Source organism: Monodon monoceros, unplaced genomic scaffold (assembly GCF_005190385.1).
Source record: "Monodon monoceros isolate NGI ecotype Baffin Bay Population unplaced genomic scaffold, NGI_Narwhal_1 Super_Scaffold_21, whole genome shotgun sequence".
Lineage (NCBI taxonomy): Eukaryota > Metazoa > Chordata > Mammalia > Artiodactyla > Monodontidae > Monodon > Monodon monoceros.
In genome coordinates, this window is record NW_021703778.1 from 164,341,280 (window position 1) to 164,358,092 (window position 16,813).

General features: G+C 49.3%; 1 protein-coding gene across 1 annotated transcript in view; it reads left to right on the top strand.

The window, feature by feature from the left end:
• The window catches only part of SERPINA4 (serpin family A member 4), a 39,806-nt gene that overhangs the window by 3,180 nt on the left and 19,813 nt on the right, over positions 1-16,813 (top strand). Inside the window, 1 exon segment of the mRNA XM_029237161.1 lies at positions 8,664-8,737. Within this exon segment, the coding sequence (XP_029092994.1) occupies positions 8,664-8,737 (74 nt within the window).

Below are 16,813 nucleotides of genomic sequence, written 5' to 3' on the forward strand. Positions count from 1 at the left end.
ACACACACACACACACACACACACACACACACACACACACACACACAAGCCTGGGTTAACCTCCGCAGCCCCTCCTTTTCCTTGGTCAGTCTTTTGTGGCCTTCCCCAGGTCTTGCTGCTCCCAGCCTCCTGGCCCTTTGTCTCCAGTTCTGCAGCCTCCCAGCCCCTCAGGCTTGATCTACAGATTAGCTAGGCCTCCGCCGAGCCTGCCTCTACCACTCCTATCCCTTCCTCTGGATCAACCTGGCCAGAGGGCCCTGCAAGCGTTCACGCCAAGAGAGCGACAAGTCTGGTTCCCTTTCTCAGCCCTCAGAACAGCTCAGGCCTGCTTTTCCTTCCCCTTCCCAAATAGCACCTAGCACTGTGCTAGGCACACCCATGGGGGCTTGGCAGATGGCACCACGTGGGCCTGGCTCGCTAGGACCGAGTGTCTGACACCCAGTAAACCTCAGAGAAAAAGGGGAGTAGAACCATCCATCCCAGATTCCTCCCCTGGGGCAGAAGAACAGAGGTGTTGGTGCCCTAGCACTGCTGTAGGGTACCAGTCACATGACATGGACGTTGGCTCCTGCCTCACTTCGAAGGTGCAGGCTGGAAGCAGGCAGTCTGGGAGGTCTGGAAGCACGAGCTTGGGCCTGTGTTCTGGGTTCCAGACATAGGTGACCCATAACGTACTGGGTGACTGGGGAAGCCATCCCTTGTCCTGGCTCTCAGTTTATCCACGTGTTCAGTGGGGGCCAGGGGGATGCACTGGGTCTATGGTTACCTGAGGGGGCCAATCTCTTGCTAGTCATCCTGAAACCATGCCTCACAGGCACAGAAGCTGGTGCCTTAACAGAAATCCTTGAGTGTGCAGGACTGAGTGTTCGGTGCCGTTACAGAACAGCAGACAAGGGAACAGCCTGTTCAAAAACCCCTCTGCCCGTAACCCGCCTTTACTGATTAAGCCGCTTTCTTTTTTTTCCCTTTAATTGCGTACCCTCCAAGCTTCATGTAGCCAAGGTAACATCACAAGACTTCTTAACCACCGCTATAGATAACACCTCTGATGTTTGGGGCACTAAAGTAACGGGGGGCTTTAGTTGTTTTCCAGAAACCTGGAGTCAGCGCCTGCCCAGTTCAAGGTGGCCAAGACTGGTTGGGACCACCGACTTCCAGACTGGGCCAGCACAGGTGTCTGACGGATGACCTTTTGATGTTGGAGGGCTGAAAACTCCGCCCTCATATTATGCTAAGCCCTTCCATTTTCGAACATGTTTCCCATGAAGAAGCATGTAACCCAGATGTACCCGCGAATAACACTGATTCCCTCACTTTCTCCGTCCTGCCAACCCGCTTTCCCCACATCCAAGACCACCCAGCTTACTTATCCTATGAATATCTCAAGTCTCTCGCCTTCGGTGGACGTTTGTTCTTCTGTTTCCTCACTTGGCTGCCTTGACAATAAACTTTCTCTGCTGCAGACCTCGGCATCTCAGCGTATGGCTTGCTGTGCGTCAGGCATACAAGCCTGGTTTGGTAACAATGCTGTCAATCAGTTCCCCTTTAAATAACACAGACCTAAGTCTAGCCAGGACCAGAGTCTAGTGCAACAGCAGAACAACAGAAGATATAGGAAGAGAACGTTCCAGAAAAATCTTCATGGGAGGAACTTTGTAAATTGCAGCTCCTCCCCCCTCCCCTGCCCCCAAAAGCCCCTAATTTAAGGTTTTATTACCCTTTAGGATAAGCCCACTAAAAGTGTCCAGATCCCAATTCTAATAGGGGGATGGGTAGTTTACCTCCCCCCAAGCAATTCTCTGGACACTGACTGAGTGCCCCACAATTTAACTCCATTCTGACACTATCTACCCAGAGATCACATCAGATTCCACAGGTTAAGGGTTCAGCGCCCCCTCTCCCCCAACTTCAGATGCCGGTCACAAGTCCAAGTTGTTACCTGTGCTTCTGATCAACTGACTACAAATCAGAGGTTCCCAAGACACCCCCTTTGGGTTTGATTAATTTGCTAGAGTGGCTCACAGAGCTCAGGAAACCCATTTACTCGGTAGATTACTGGTTTATTGTAAAAGGAGATAACTCAGGAACAGCCAGATGAAAGAGATGCATAGGGAAAGGTAGGGGGAAAGGTCATGGAACTTCCATGTCCTCTCCAAGCCCCGCTCTCCCCAGATCTCCCTGTGTTCATCAACTCAGAAGCTCTTTGAAACATGTCCTTTTGTGTTTCATGGAGACTTCATTAGATATTCGTGATTATTAAATCATTGGCCTTTGGCAGCCATTCACCCTCCAGCCTCTCTCCTCTCCCCAGAGGACAGAAGGGTGGGATGGAAAGTTCCAGTCCTCTAATCTCACGGTTGGTTCTCCTGGCAACCAGCCCCTCATCCTTAGGTTACCTAAGGGCTTTCCAAAAGTCACCTCATTAACATAACAAAAGACATCTTTATTGATCTCATCACAGGAAATTCCAAGAGTTTTCAGAGCTCAATGCTGGAAATTGACGAAAAAACCAAACACATATTTCTTATTATATCACAATACTACACCCGCCAATTTGATTCCAGCAGTGTGTGCACATTCACACACACATATACACGCACACAAACACACACACACATATATAAATTTAATTCTTTCTATGAGGGAAGGGCTGCTATAACTCCCACTATACAGATTAGAAAATTGAGGTTCGGGATAGTGAACAATCTGTCGAATATCATATTGTTAGTAAGTGGATGTACATCCTCCTAAGAATATCTTGATATAAAAGAAAGAAAAAAATTAAATGTAGAAACTATTAGCGGAAAAAGTTTGGGAGAAATTGAGGAAAAACTGGGACTCTCTCCACAGCTCCACTTAAGGTCACTGCTATTAAGTGCTGAGCTCTTGGGGACAGCCTGCAGCATACTTGTCAAACTCTCCCATCAGGCTGGGCTCGGGGACAGAGAGAAGAGAAAGGCAGGGCTGAGCAGGCTAGGAGAAGGGAAGTGGGCAGATGGGATGAGGCAGGAGGTAGATGGGCCCCAGGCTGAGTAGCTGTAGTTTGTCCCCTGAGGACAGACACTTCAAGATCAATATAATGGCAGGAGCAGAGAGGAGCTGAGCCCTGCTTGGGTAAAACGATAAGGAGGCTACATATTCCTTTCTTGAGGTCAAGGAGACCTCCCAAACTACACCTTCGCAGAAAGGTTCCTCAGGGGTCAGAGAAGGCAGAGGTCACTAGCCCATAATATGTCCTGCTGACATCCCAGAGACCCCCGCACTGGAATCCTTCTTGGCTAAAAGATGTCATGCACATCTGGAAGGGCCCTGAGTCAGACCAAATATGGACACGGAGCCAGACAAAGCGAGATGTTTGGCCAGAGGGAACCTGGAAAACTGCCCCCGTATAAATGTTTAAACCATCCCAAGGCAGCCGACACTCTCTGAACCCACCCGTGTGTCTTTCTGCACATAATTTGCTTCTAATAAATGCTCTATCTGCTTTACAGATTTCCATCTCTTTGCTGAAATTCTTTCTCTGAAGAAGGCAAGAGCCAGGGCCCTGCTCCTAGCCACTAGAAGTGGCTCAGTGGTCCAGTGGTTAGGATTCAGCACTTGCACCGCCGCGGCCTGATTTGATTCCCAGTCAGGGAACCGAGATCCTGCTTCAAGCCGCAGCACACTGTGGCCACCCCAAGTCAAGGACAGGCAGAGACTTGGGTGGGGTGGGCTCACTGTTGCATGCGGCCATCACAGGTGCACACTGAATGAAGTCAAGGCCTCCAAACAACCCAGCAGCACCTGGCTTCCCTCATCCACTCTCAGCCCCACTCTCAGGGAGGCATTGTGGTCCCGAGGTGCAGCACGGGTCCTAAAGCCAGGGAGACCTGCATTCTAATCCCGGTCAATCACGCATTAGCCGGGCCACCTGGCCCAGGTCACCTCGCCTCTCCCTGCCTCACTGTTTCCATCTGTCCAATGGGATCACAGAAGTACCTGCTTTGCCCACTCCACCAAGATGTTAGCAATGCTATCAAATGCAACAGGCAATGTGAAGGTGGCAATTTAATAATAATTAGTAATAATAGCAGTAATTAATAATAATAGTAGTAGTAGTAACAGACATGAGGAACAGCTGATTCTGGTCTTCCAAGTCACGTACTGCTCATCATTTTCATCCTCTGGCATCTAGAGAGAGTGTGTTGGGGACTTAATGCTGCTGGAGGCCCAGGAGCAGGGCAGTTCTTCCCCATCAAATAGAAAATGCTATAATAATGGATCAGGCAGTAAGAACAGAGTTTTAAGGAAGGCTGAGGTCTGTAGGTAATTTAGTTAGCACAGGAAAAGAAGTCCGTCTTTGGGTAACTACTGGGTGTTTTATGTGCTACAGTGCAGTCAAGGATGGGAAATACTCATTTCTGAGTTTTTAGAAATTGAGGAAAACAGAATGGCTGTCTACCTGAGACCAAGGAAAGGGCCAATGGCTGGGGAAGCCGAGCTATGTGGGTGAAGAAGTGACGTGGAAACCCCCAAGGCTATATATCATTTTCCAGCATTGCTGCACACAATCCCACACAGGGTCCAGGACAAGCCACAAGCCACAAGTGCAGAAATGAGGAATGACAGAGCTCTGGAAGTTGTCATCACAGGCTTACCCTGCAGATGGAAGGAGGCACCAGGCATATCAGGAAAATGGGAAGGAAGGTTCCTTTCATTCATCCATGTTTCCAGCACTCCTTCCAAGATGAAAGAAAGCAGTCTGGTGAAAACCATGCATGGGCTGGTAAGAAGGTGCCCTTTACTTGCAAGGGTATGCTCTCAGCTGACATCGCCTGTTTGCTTATACCAGATTGTCCTTTTACAGAGGACTGGCTCTACAATCCAGAATAAAACGAAGGACAATTGCTTTTGGAGAAAGAATATATTGATTGAGACTTACTCATACTAAGATGTAAATGACTGCTATCTGATACCATTAATGGGGGCAAGCAGAGCCCTGGGAATCTGAAGCAGGGGAGAAAGACCTCTGAGTCGGGAGAGATCAGAGAATGGGGAAAAAAAGGGCAGGGGTTGGAGGATTCGATCTGGGGCAGAAAATCTGGGTCTGGGCTCCATATCTGCCACTGTCCAACTGCACCACCTCCTCAAGATACTTCATCTCTCATGATCTTGATTTCCTCACCCATAAAATTGGCGAGGAATGCTTGAGAAATCCACTGGGAGGATTCATTGAACTAGTGCCTGTAATAGGGGCGGTATAAACCATCACTGCCTCTGTATAAACTGTTCCATGACTTTGGAATTTTGCAGGGGTCCCTCAGGGCCAGACCAGTAGCTTTCATACTCTTCCCTTCAGAGATAAAAAAAAAAAAAAAAAAAAAAAAAATACTGCATGCCTAGCTCGAAATCTGTGTGGTGTTAGGATTAAAACCTACACATCACACAACCACCAACAGTCTCCAGGCACGTTTCTGAACACCAGAAAAACCTGACCAGTCAGCTCCTGTGTCGCTTCCAAGGCCAGAAATGATTTCCCTCCTCAAATGACCAGCCAAGTCATTCTGGTTGTTTCCTGGGGGTTCACAGCCTGAGAAGAGGTGTGGGTCTGGAAAAGGTCAGATTCCTTGTGCCTCCTCAAATCTTACCATGTCTCTGTGCCTCAACTTGCTCACCTGTAAAATGGGCATAATCCTATCTACCTCCCCTCTGTTGAGATAATCCATACAAAGCCCTTGAGCTGTGTCTGAGACATGGAGGCACTCTGTGGGAATTATTGCTTAATCATTATCATTATTATATATCATTTAAATTATTATTTTATGGTGACACTGGTTATGGAGATGGAGCCACAGAAGGCAGAGCATCTCCACAGATACGTCCACATCTTGCCACACCCACCCCACCTCCCAATCGCAGCTGTCTCCCACCTGGCACACTCTGGCGGCCTTGGGTGCGCCGGGCTGGTCAGGAGGCTTGTGCCACAGATGTGTGGGCGGGGCTGGATGCCAGAACCAGGAGGCAGGTGCTCTCAGCCAGTCCTTGGCGGCTATGACTCAACTCTCAGGTACAGCTGGCGGAGGTGGGGAGCAATGCTCTGAATTCAGTGCCAGGTGGGGGGTGTGAGGGAGACTGGGCGGGGCCCTGGGGGGGTCTTTGGAGATGGCTCTGAAGTCTGATTTGGGCATGGTCGCTGACCTTGGGGTGGGATGAGATGTGGGTCCATGTAGGCATTCGGGAGGAGGCCTGCAGGTGGGCCCAGATGTTCTCTGGACAAGTGTATCTGATCCCAGGGACTTGATCTAGGCCAGTGTAGGCACTTAGGGGGCCCATGGGAAGTGCAGGGCCCAGGGGCTTCTGAGGTGGTGGCAACGGGTGGCTGGAGACAGGCAGGGGGTGGAGCTTTGTGTCCACGGTCATTTGAGTCAGGCCTTCAGTAGCCACGGGCGAAGGGGAGTGGAGTCCAGGCCACGGCGGGTGGGAGTGGGCAGGGGGACAAGAGGCCGGGTGCAGGACAGGGAGAAGAAGCAATAAATCAAGACCTGGAAGACTGCTCTGATCGCCTAGCACGTTCCCTGGAGCTCTTCTTTGCCACGAAGACTGTTTTCTCCCACGTTCTCACTCTGGCGGGGCGGGCAGGGGGCAGTTCCTGACCTCGCCGTCCTCTCTGTGCTGTGGTCTCTACCGCATCTCCCTGAGTCTGAAGCGCATCCCCCTGGATTAGTTTATTCATAGCGTTCAGCACTTCTGAAATGGCCTTCTTTCATCTGCCTGCCTACTTCTGCATGGCTGGCCTTCGAGCGTTTGGATACCAGCTCCTTGAGTACAGAACCTGGCACTGACCGCAGCTGCACCCCCAGCTCCTGGAACAGACTAGGTGGCTGGTCAGGGCACAGACCTGTGGGGTGCTGGGAAACTTGAGTGAGGCCAAGGACTTGAGTCAGACACTGGACGGGGACTCGTGAGACGGCAGCGTGGCAGGGACATGCTGTGGGTTTTGAGTCAAACAGACCTGGTTTGAATAACTGTCTCAGCTACTAGCTAGTTACCTCAGCCCTGGCAAATTCCTGCACCTCCCAAAGCCTCTGTTTCCTCAACTGCATAATTCAGGAGAAACGTAGGAAATGTCTCAGCTCACAGCATCTGAGTCAGAGGGAGATACTGGGTTTCAAGAAGGCCCGGGTTGCGAGAGCTGTGACGTGAAGCTACCAGAAGCTTCCACCTGCTCCGACCTTTGCACTGGTTTGTGTGCCAGCTTTATTCTCTCTCTCTCTGCAAACTGGCTTCTGCTGTGATCAGCTGGGCTTCTGTCAGGGCAGCAAAACCAAGGTGAGTGATGGGATATAAGGGATTACTCCAGGGATGAGGTTCTCCAGGGTTCTGGGAGCTGGTGAGAAGTCTGTGGAAGGTCCCTGCATCTGGTGGCCAGCCATCTGGTGGTGACAGTGATAGTGGTGCTGGTGGTGTAGTGTTGGTGATGGTGGTAGTAGTGACAGTGGTGGAGGCGGTGCAGACAGTCAACAAATCCTTATCCTAATAAATATTTAATTACAATTTCTGGATGACAGAAAAAGTGCTGTTATATCCCTTTTTCTTGAAATATGTTTTAATCTTCAAACCCCTCAGCTTTGACGTGTTTTCGGTCATCTATCCCTAACTGGGAATAAAGGTTCTGAAGGGATCCAGGTAGCCTTTGACAGACAGGTGGGAGAAATAGCAGAGGGTTCCTAGAGTGGGACAGGGGGTCCCCAAGATGGAATTCCCACTCTCAGCCTCCCCTCCACTACCATTCACTCATTCATTTGTCCAAGTCTTCACTGACTGTTTCTCTGGGCCTAGCACTGTGGTAGCCTCCGGGGCTACAATGCTAAAATATTCCCCCAGGTTGCCACAAATGTAGGTTTTCCCTAGAACAATACAATGGCTCCCTCTCCTTTTATCTGGAATCCAGTGGGAGAAAGGTCTAAAAATTCATCTCTAGGTTTGCTATGTCACAGTCTGTTGATCTAGATAATTAAGTCCCCAAACCCAGATATTTAATAAAAGGAAAAAAAATACAGGCATATAGCCCCTCAGCTGAACTCCGTGCTCGAGTGGCAAAGGAATTGAGGTGACAATCAGGGTGGCCAGAGTCTTGGGAATTTTGGGGGCTTCAGGATTCGCCTGGGAGGGAGTGAGAAGGAGGTGAGAAGGAGGCCAAGGGGTCCAGGCGGGCAGAAGCCCCTCTGGACCTGGAATGCAGCCTGGGGAGAGCCCCCTGCAGTGCGGACAGGAGGCACTGAGCACGATCAGGTGATCTCCAGGTTGGCACGTGCCACCCGATGGCTTTTCTCCCCACTCTATCTCTAATCGAAGGGATAAAGTGTGCCAGCAGCTCTCATCTCCCACCTGGATGGTGACAGCCACAGCTATAGGGGTTTCTTGGGATGATGAAAGCTCCACTCTGCCTCTAGAGGACTGTGGTAGAAAACAGCTTTCTCTGTCACTTCTTGGGCTGCTCGTGATCCTGTTTCCTTTCTGTCCTTCCCAGCAGTTTCTAAAGAGATGCCCTAAGCCAACATTCCCTTGAACTTCTCTCTCAACAGGACTTTGATTCTGGAGCCGTTGCATAACGTCACTTTCTAAGGGGGCCCAACCTCCCACCATCAGTCTGCCTGGCTGACCTGCTCCTGTTTCCGAAGCAGCCCCCACAGGAGTCTGGTTCTCTGCTGCGGTGCTGGGCCTTCGAAGAGAAAGCAAGGGCATCTTCCATTGCCGGGTAAGCGTTTGTCCTCACAGCTGAGCTTTCTGCAGCTCATCACTCCCCCACGCGTTGGCCTCTACCCACCTTTCCAGAAGCATTCCTGCTAGCCCTTCACATGTCCACACTGCAGCTAACGCTGCACATCCCTGCTCCCAAACATCCCGGGGCTGCACTGCCTCTTGGAAACTCCCTCCCATCCAGCTCCCTATAGCTGCAGACAAATAGATCCTTCAAGTCAAATTCCAACACCTCCAGAGAGCCTCCGGGGTTGTTTGCAGTTAGAAGAGCCCACACCCTTCTCTTCCCCACTGTACCTGATCTGCACGTTTCCTAGGGCACGGCTCATGGGTTGTTTGCTGCGTGTCATTTGCTCACTGCCCTGGTTTCAACACTACTTTCACCAAGAGCACCCATGACCGGATGAACCTGTCTGTCCAGTCCGAGTCTGGTGGACATGGAGCCTCACTGCCTTCAGCCACGGGGGTGTGGTCAGCTGACAGAGCTCAGCTCTCGGCTCCTTTAACCGAGCAAGATGGGGATTTAACAGTCCAGCCAATTCAGCCCAAGATGGACAACTCTACTGAACAATGTTCCCTCTTGGCCAAAGTTTTGTGGGGCTGGTAATGCAGTTCCACTTTCCCATCTGCTCCATCCTGCCTCCCCTCGCTTCCATTCACAGGTGTTGATCGCCGCCAAGCATCTTCTACCCAAACTCCAACTCAGCCAGCAGCGCTGGGCCTTCTCCTGGGCTTCTTCATTTGTTCTTTCATTCAGCAAATCTTGATCCAGCCCTGGCCACGTGCAGACACCGTTCTGAGCAATTGAAATTTGGCGGCAAACAATGTGGGACTTAAAGACCTGTGGGGAGAGAGACTAGAAACAAGCAAATAAACAAACAAGATACTGTAAATGCTGTGAGAATGGACAGGTAATGGATCAGAGAGTGACTTGGAGGTAACCACCCTGGATGGAGGGAGCGTATGGAAAAGCTTCTCTGAAGAGGAGATGTTTGATCCGAGTGCTGAAGGTGGAGAAGGAGCCAGCCATGGGAAACGCTGCTCTATCGGGTTATTTTTGTCTAACTGCCCTGGACATCTCACCAAATGCTCCCAGGCCCCAAGTGGCCTCCCCGTCCCCAGTCCTTACTACACTCTTCTGTCTGTGTTCATTACCTCGGGGACGCCACGCCTGTCCACCAGGCACTCAGCCCAGATCCTTGCAGTCCCCCTGCCCCTTCCCTGTCCCTCATCACCAGGTCCTGGTGCCACCAATCTTCTGGGGCGACCACACCCCCAAGCCAACCGCAGGCTGCCAGCACCTGTCATCAACTGTTGCAATACTCACCTGACAGGTTGCCCTTCTCCATCTTTCACCATCCTTCTTGCTCTTCTTTTTTTTTTTTGATACACATGATCTTTTTTTGTAAATTAAAAAAAAATTTTTTTTTTTGGCTGCATTGGGTCTTTGTTGCTGCACGCGGGCTTTCTCTAGTTGTGGCGAACAGGGGCTACTCTTCAATGTGCTGCGCAGGCTTCTCACTACAGTGGCTTCTCTTTGCTGTGGAGCACGGGTTCTAGGTACATGGGCTTCAGTAGTTGTGGCACGCGGGCTCAGTAGTCGTGGCACACGGGCTCAGTAGTTGTGGCTCACGGGCTCAGTAGTTGTGGCTCACGGGCTCAGTAGTTGTGGCTCACGGGCTCTAGAGCGCAGGCTCAGTAGTTGTGGTGAACAGGCTTAGTTGCTCCGCCTCATGTGGGATCTTCCCGGACCAGGGATCAAACCCGTGTCCCCTCCATTGGCAGGCGGATTCTTAATCACTGCGCCACCAGGGAAGTCCTGAGATCAGTTATTTATTGCCATAATAATGCTGCGTAACAAACAGCCATAAAACTTCGGTGGTATATGATCGGCACTGGTGGTGTGTATGAATGGAGTCAGCTAGGGGACTGGGTGCTGTTGATTTTTTTCTGGGCTTTGCTGGCGTGTCTGGAAGTTGGCTGACTGCCACCTAATCTAAGCTGGCTTCCCCCAGGATGCTGGAGTGACGCAGCTCTGTTCCACATATCTCTCATTCTCCCTTAGACCAGCCCGCGTATCTTCTTCTCCTGGTGATGACAGAGGCAAAAGAACTCAAGTGGAAATATGCAAGGCCAGGGCTGAGAGCTAGTAACCTTAGTCTGCTGGCCAAAGTAAGTCTTGTGGTCGAACCCGGGATCCGAGCGGAGGGCACTGCACATCGATGCGCAAAGCGAATGTGTGCAGGAAGGGGTGAAGAGTCGGGGTGATGTTTGTAACCTACACCAGGGATGCCTAAGATCATGAACACATAGAAAAATGGAGACTTTAATGGTCCCTATTCTTGGTGTGAGAGCGTTCAGCAAATGTAAGCTAATGTTATAATCCTTACCATGCCTGTGAAGTATACGCTACAGACCCCAATACCCAGTAAAGGGGGTCAAAGCTAGAGTTCTCACTGCTCCAGATAAACTTGCAGGAACTCACGGGCCTTCACTCTGTCAGCCTCACAGTTCCGAGCCCTCCCCTCCACCGCCAACTGTGAACCCGCTTCAGATGCATCTCATTTCTCCTCTGCTCTGGTTGGGGAAGATGCGCTATTCATCTCTGTGAGCGGGAGCTCCTGCCTGGTGCCCGTCGACGCACAACCCTTCCCAGATTGCTCAGGGCCTCCAGTCACAACCTGTTCTCCAGTCGCATTTGTTCTCCTTTTCAGTATGGTCCCGACCTGCTCTTCTGACCTCATCTCTTCTTTTTCTGCCACTTTTACCCTGCGGTTCAGTCAGATGGGATCACTACCCATCCCCTGCCACATTTGCAGGCCCCATGCTCCATGTCAGTCACGGGCTGGCTGCTGGTCTGCCCCAAATCACCTTCACTCTGGAACCCAGGTCCCCTCCCAGCCTCGGTGGAGGTGGGAAAAGAGCAGGGTGTGAGCTGTGCTTGCTCGTGAAACCTGGTCCCAGAAGGGACATGCATCACTTCTGCACTTACTTGAATGCCCAGAGTCAACACATCAACTTTTCTTAGGGAGGGGGCAGCAGTCTACTCCAGGTTCACAATCCCTGAAACTCTTTGCTGGGAAAAAAAAATTAAATAGACTGGAAAATTTTGTTGCCAAGTGTTTTCAGGTTTACAGATATGAGGGTATTTGCAGGTGACACCTTTACATGGCTTTCAGTAGCAACATTGCATAACAATAGAAATGTTTCCATACATCTGTTGTCAAGAGATTTTCAAAGCATGAGGCTGGTTTTTATTCGTTTGTCTTTTGAAAACTGTTGCTTTCTCACTCATGATTAAAACCTTTTTTATATCAAAGAGACAGACTGTGTTTTGGAAATAAATCCACTTCGAAATGAGACCCATTTTTAACTGCAGAGGAAAAAGTCAACACATTTGAAACACCTATCCTGTGTAAAAGAAAAAAAATGTGCAGCCCATCTTTAAGAATCATACTTTCAAGTACCTTACATAAGATAAGCAGAACATTTCTGTGTGGTATCAAAGCTTTCAATATAAATAATTCCTTATCTTATGATTCCTAAAGATTCAATCTGAGATATTTATTTTATAAAACTCATTATATTGACAATATCTTTCAAATAAAGACTTTGAAAATGACTGTCTTACTTCATAAAGTGTGTTTTGATAATATAACACACATTGATAATATAGCTTGCTTTCACTTATATAAGGAGTTTCACATGTGGTGCTACTTGTATAAACATAGCCCTGAATTCTTTGTATCTTCTAGTCTAAACAAATGCTGGATCTGTGCCTACACTCTTTTTTTTTTTTTGCGGTACGCGGGACTCTCACTGTTGTGGCCTCTCCCGTTGCGGAGCACAGGCTCCGGGCGCAAAGGCTCAGTGGCCATGGCTCACGGTCCCAGCCGCTCCGAGGCATGTGGGATCTTCCCGGACCGTGGCACGAACCCGCGTCCCCCGCATCGGCAGGCGGACTCTCAACCACTGCGCCACCAGGGAAGCCCCTGTGCCTACACTCTTTCCCCATAAAAATATTGTTTTGACTTAAGACATAACATAGTGTTGAAAAAAATGTATTCTCCAGTAACGTTTCCTTTGGTGTTTCACCAAAAAAATAATAGTTTTTTAGGTATATTTCACCGCTGAAACAGAATCTAGCAAACTTCTAGATTGAAAAGACTCTAGCAAACATCCTAATTTGAGACATGTTAGTCTCAGTACTGTCATCTAACTATAGAGCAAACCACCCATAGGAGGAATTTGTTTGATTCAAATCCCTGCTTCAGATCTTCAGCAACGTTTTCTCTGGTTCATTAAACAGTATTTGCTAACAAACGAATTCATTTTAGTTTGTTGCCATATTATTTTCCATGCACTGGTTCAGTCATTTTTCTAAGACCAACAGTATGTGACCTTTTGTTTCCATTATTGAGAAAGATATCTAAAAACAGGCTTCTCCTGAGAAACTGGTCACATTATCTTTCTTGATCTGTATCCTGGCTATTTGGATGGGTTCAGTCTGTGAATAATGTATGAGCTGTACACTTATAATACGTGCTTGTTTCTAAATGTGTATTACACTTCAATAAAACATATTTAAAGAGATTTCTAAAATGTGTTATTAAAATGGATAGCATTTTGTAATGTGACAGATTGAATACATGAGTTTAGACAATGCTGAAAAAATCTTGAGATTGGTCTTAGTTTTTACATAGCTGGCTAATTGTGATGATTCCACACGATCAGAGCTAATATTTCAGGGAATAACATCTACTGAGGAGTCAACCTTCTGGAACTGTGTTCAGCTGCAAGTAACACAAGACTTGACCAAATAACAGCTTAAACAAATTAGAAGGATTTTTCATACAACAGAAAGATGACAGTTCTTGGCATTGTTTCAGCAGCTCACAGACATCAGGACTAGTCTTTACCACTGTTTTGTCCTTTCTCTCAAGATCACAACAGAGCTGCCACACCTCTAGTCATCACATCTGCGTTACAGAAAGGAGGAAGGAGGAAGCCACAAGGAGGAAGGGTATTACCTACGTTAGAAAAAGAAAATTCTCCCCAAATCATTAGAAGATGTCCCTTTAGTTCTCTTTAGCCAGATTTCTGCTCAATTATCATCTTTAGTAGGAAGGGAAACTAGGAATGGAGCTTTTTTGTAGAGCACATGGCTGCTCTGTATAAAACTGGGGTTCTGCTAGCAACAAGGAGAGGCTGGCTGTTGGAGAAGCATTGAGCAGGGTCACAAGGTGAGGCCTGGAGTGGTTACGCTCATGGGTGTAAACCCGTATTTCAAATGATCTTTGAGGCCTTTGGAGCACTTTGGCTGATGCCTTATGAGATGTGGTTTGACCTTCAGAGCGTCTTGTGCTGGGGCTGATGGGAAGCCAGTATTCAGAGCAGGAGCGGGCCAGAGCAGCCTTTGGGCAGGTGGGGAAAAGGCATTCTGTCTAGACGGATACAGCCCCGCACTTGGGAGGAAGGACTGGCCAGTGGAGTAGAGATGGATTTCAGCCCCCACTTGCCTCCTGCCTGAGTGCCCTTGTGCAGTCCACAACTTGCACAACTGTGCAGCAGCAACACATGTCAGTTCCACCATTTCCTGTTTGTACAGTTCTCTTTGCACAATTGGTTTTATTATCCATAATCCATAGCTGCTTTGTAGGAATCTCTTTAAGTGGGTTATTCAGGTTGTGAGGGTTAGTTTAACTAACCCCTGGGTAATATAGTCTGTATGCTCTGTCAGTGCGCTGAGCCAGAAACTGCAATGTGAACCAATCGTCAGAAGTTGAACCAAGGACCAAGGACAGTACTGCCCCTTGCACACCGTGGGGTGCTCCCCCCACCCACATAACTTGGACTCTGCACGTGGAGTTGCCTGGGTGACAGGTAACTGAGTAAGAGAGCCAGTGCTAACCACGTATTACAAATGAGCAGAGCTTCATTTCCTTTTTATTAAAACGATAAAAGGTAAACAAAGTTCTAATATTTTCTTCCATGTTTTCTAGGATGCTCTAAATGCATCTTGGTGTTTGTTTATCTGTTTTACAGTGAATCAATTCAGAGGACTTATGATTTTTAAGAAAAGTCCTCTCTAAGGGAATCTTTTCTTCCCAGTCTTCTGATCATCTATTCTAGGATAAGCAAAACGGCTGAATTCCTGATTATCTGGTTCTGCACTCATAGCAGACATGACTAATCGATCCTAGGACTCTTACCTGCTGAGCCCAGCACCTCTCAACCCCGTGCTCCGGGCAGCTGTTAACATCTGATCAGGAGGCAGCGCCAAAATGCACCTATAGCTATTGCCCATCTTCAGACGTGGAGGGGCCAATTCAATCCAGTTCAGTCAACTTTTCCTGAGCACTTCTGCTGGATGCAGGGAGAGAGACAAAGAAATCAGACCCCCTGCCCTCAAGCATAGGTACTTATAAACCCTCATCACAGTTTTCATCTCATCTTATCACTACATCCTATAACCATACTGGGAAGCCACCATACAATTAAGTTCTCCCTCTGTGTCCTCTGTTTACCCATCTATAAACAGGGGTTTCTCAACCTCGGCACAGTTGACATTCTGGGCTGGATCATTCCTGGTGCGGGAGGCTACCCTGTGCATCATAGGGTGTTCAGCCTCGTCTTTGGTCTCCACCCATTAGATGGCAGTAGCAATCCCTCCCCCAACGATGACAATCCAAAATGTCTCCAGATATCACCAGAGGTTCCCTGGGGGGCAAAATCCCCCCCACCCCAAGTTGAGGACGGGGGCACTAAAGCCCCTTTCAGCACCAGATTCTCAGACTGACTCAGGACACAGAGAAGAAATCAGCATCCACAGAGACCTGGGAAGGATTTCTGCGCCATCTGCTGGCGACTCGAAGCCTTGTCCTTGCCGAGCCTGGTGAACTGCCCTGCAATCAGCCAGATGGAAACACCCCTGGGAGATGGATGCTCCGAGGCTTAGCCTGGGGGAAGGGCTGGAAAAGAAAATGGAGAATGTAAGACTCGTGTTTGTGCTTTGTATAAGATTCACACATTAGAGCATAAACCAAGGCTGATGGGGTCCTTGGTGAAGAGCTGCGGTCTTCTCTACCCCTGTGTTTCTCAATGGGGTGACACTTGGCAATGTCTGGAGAGGTTTGGGGTCGTCACAGCTGGGTGGTGGCAGGGTCTACTGGTACCTAGTGGGTAGAGACCAGGGATGCTGCTAAACGTCCTTCATTGCACAGGAAAGCACCCACCCCCCAGTCCCAAATGCCAAGAGTGTCAGGTTGAGAAACTCTGCTCTAAACCAAGCACTGAGCTTCCCAGAGTGTTCCTTGCCTCCTGGGGCAGACCCTGGGCCTGGGTGCACACTTATACACTCCGACACACATGCGAGGAGCCTGGAGAAGCGCCCCAGACTTCATGGGAAATGCGATTGGAATAATGCAGGATCAGAGGTGGCTTGGAACCCAGTCAGCATGGTTGTTTTCCCTCCTTGTGAAGCAAGCTGCCCACCAGCAGCACACATTTACATGATGATTCCTGCAGACACGGCCCTGGGCTGAGTGGACAAGTGAGTTGATTGCTGCAACCGGCGTTTCTGAGGAATGCAGGATATGGAGTTAGAAAGACCAGACTTGAACATTGGCTCTGCTACTTTCTCCCTGAGTGAGCTGGGGAAAGTAGTTGACCTCTCAGGACCTCAGTTTCTTCATCTGTAAAATGGGTGCAATAGCAGCAGTACTAAGCTTACACAGTAGTTGAGCTTATTTGGAGGAAGTAAGGGGGGAGAGGGAGGGGCTGGGCAGCCACACTGTCAGTTCACACTCAGGGCTGGAACCACCCTTGGGCACAATCAACTCAGCTGCCAGGCTCTCAGGAGGGGGCGAATGTCACTGTCCTGAAGGTGACTCAACTCCTCCCTACCTTTGCCGCCTCTGTTCCTGTATCTGCCTCTGCCTCTGCCTCCCCAGTTCCTCTGCAGCTCCGGGGCTCCTGAACCTCACCACCCCATGCTAATGCACTCTGTGCCATGCCTCCCTGAGAGCGGGGCCCTCACTGGTCAACCAGTCACCGGCCGCGCTTAGGGCCAGAT